A 713-nucleotide genomic window follows, 5' to 3' on the forward strand; every position below is an offset into this window, starting at 1 on the left:
CTGCTGCTGACGAAGCTGCCTGGGCTGGGAGGTGGTTCTATGCTGCAGTGACAGCTGCTGCTCTTCCTGCCGCTGCTGCTGCGTCTCTGCTGCAGCAGCTGCAGCAGCAGCACCAGGCGTTGCAGCAAGACTGCAGCAGCAGCAGCAGCAGCAACAGTGTAGTACTCGCAGCGAGCCTGAAGGAGTGCATGCAGCAGCTGCTGCTTTCTGTGTCTGTTCTTTCGCTGCCACAAAGTATTTTTATGCTGCAGCAGCAGCAGCAGCAACAGCAGCAGCAGCAGCAGCAGCAGCAGCGGCAGCAGCAGCAGATATCTCCTCTAGGCAGCCGCACGCTGCTGCAGGCTGCCTGGGGTATTTCTTCCCATGACGAAATAAAGCAGCAACAGCAGCAGCAGCTGCTGCTGCAGCAGCAACAGCAGCAGCAGCAGCTGCGGCTGCTGCAGCTAGATGCGTATACACCCCACGGTATCAGCAGCAGCAGCAGCAGCAGAAGCTGCTGCAACCTTCGCTGCGCCCCGCAGCCGCTGTACCACCCAGCATCTGCTGCTCCCTCAGCAGCAGCCGCAGCAGCAGCAGCAGCAGCAGCAGAAGCAGAAGTAGCAGCAGCAGCAACAACAACCGCATGCACTAGCTGGGGGTTCAGCAGCGCGAGCTGTTGGCCTGTTGCAGCAGCTGGACAGCTGAAGCAGCAGCAGCAGCAGCAGCAGCAGCAG

General features: G+C 60.6%; 1 protein-coding gene across 1 annotated transcript in view; it reads left to right on the forward strand.

The window, feature by feature from the left end:
• Nucleotides 1-188: 188 nt before the first annotated feature.
• Nucleotides 189-713, forward strand: part of EMH_0095920 (uncharacterized protein) — a gene marked incomplete at both ends in the record, with an annotated part of 744 nt that continues 219 nt past the window's right edge. Inside the window, one exon of the mRNA XM_013502304.1 lies at nucleotides 189-711. Coding sequence (XP_013357758.1) covers nucleotides 189-711 — 523 coding nt within the window. The remainder of the gene's footprint in view (nucleotides 712-713) is intronic.

This window comes from Eimeria mitis, genomic scaffold, assembly GCF_000499745.2.
Source record: "Eimeria mitis Houghton genomic scaffold, Emh_scaff8798, whole genome shotgun sequence".
In the NCBI taxonomy this organism is placed as follows: domain Eukaryota; phylum Apicomplexa; class Conoidasida; order Eucoccidiorida; family Eimeriidae; genus Eimeria; species Eimeria mitis.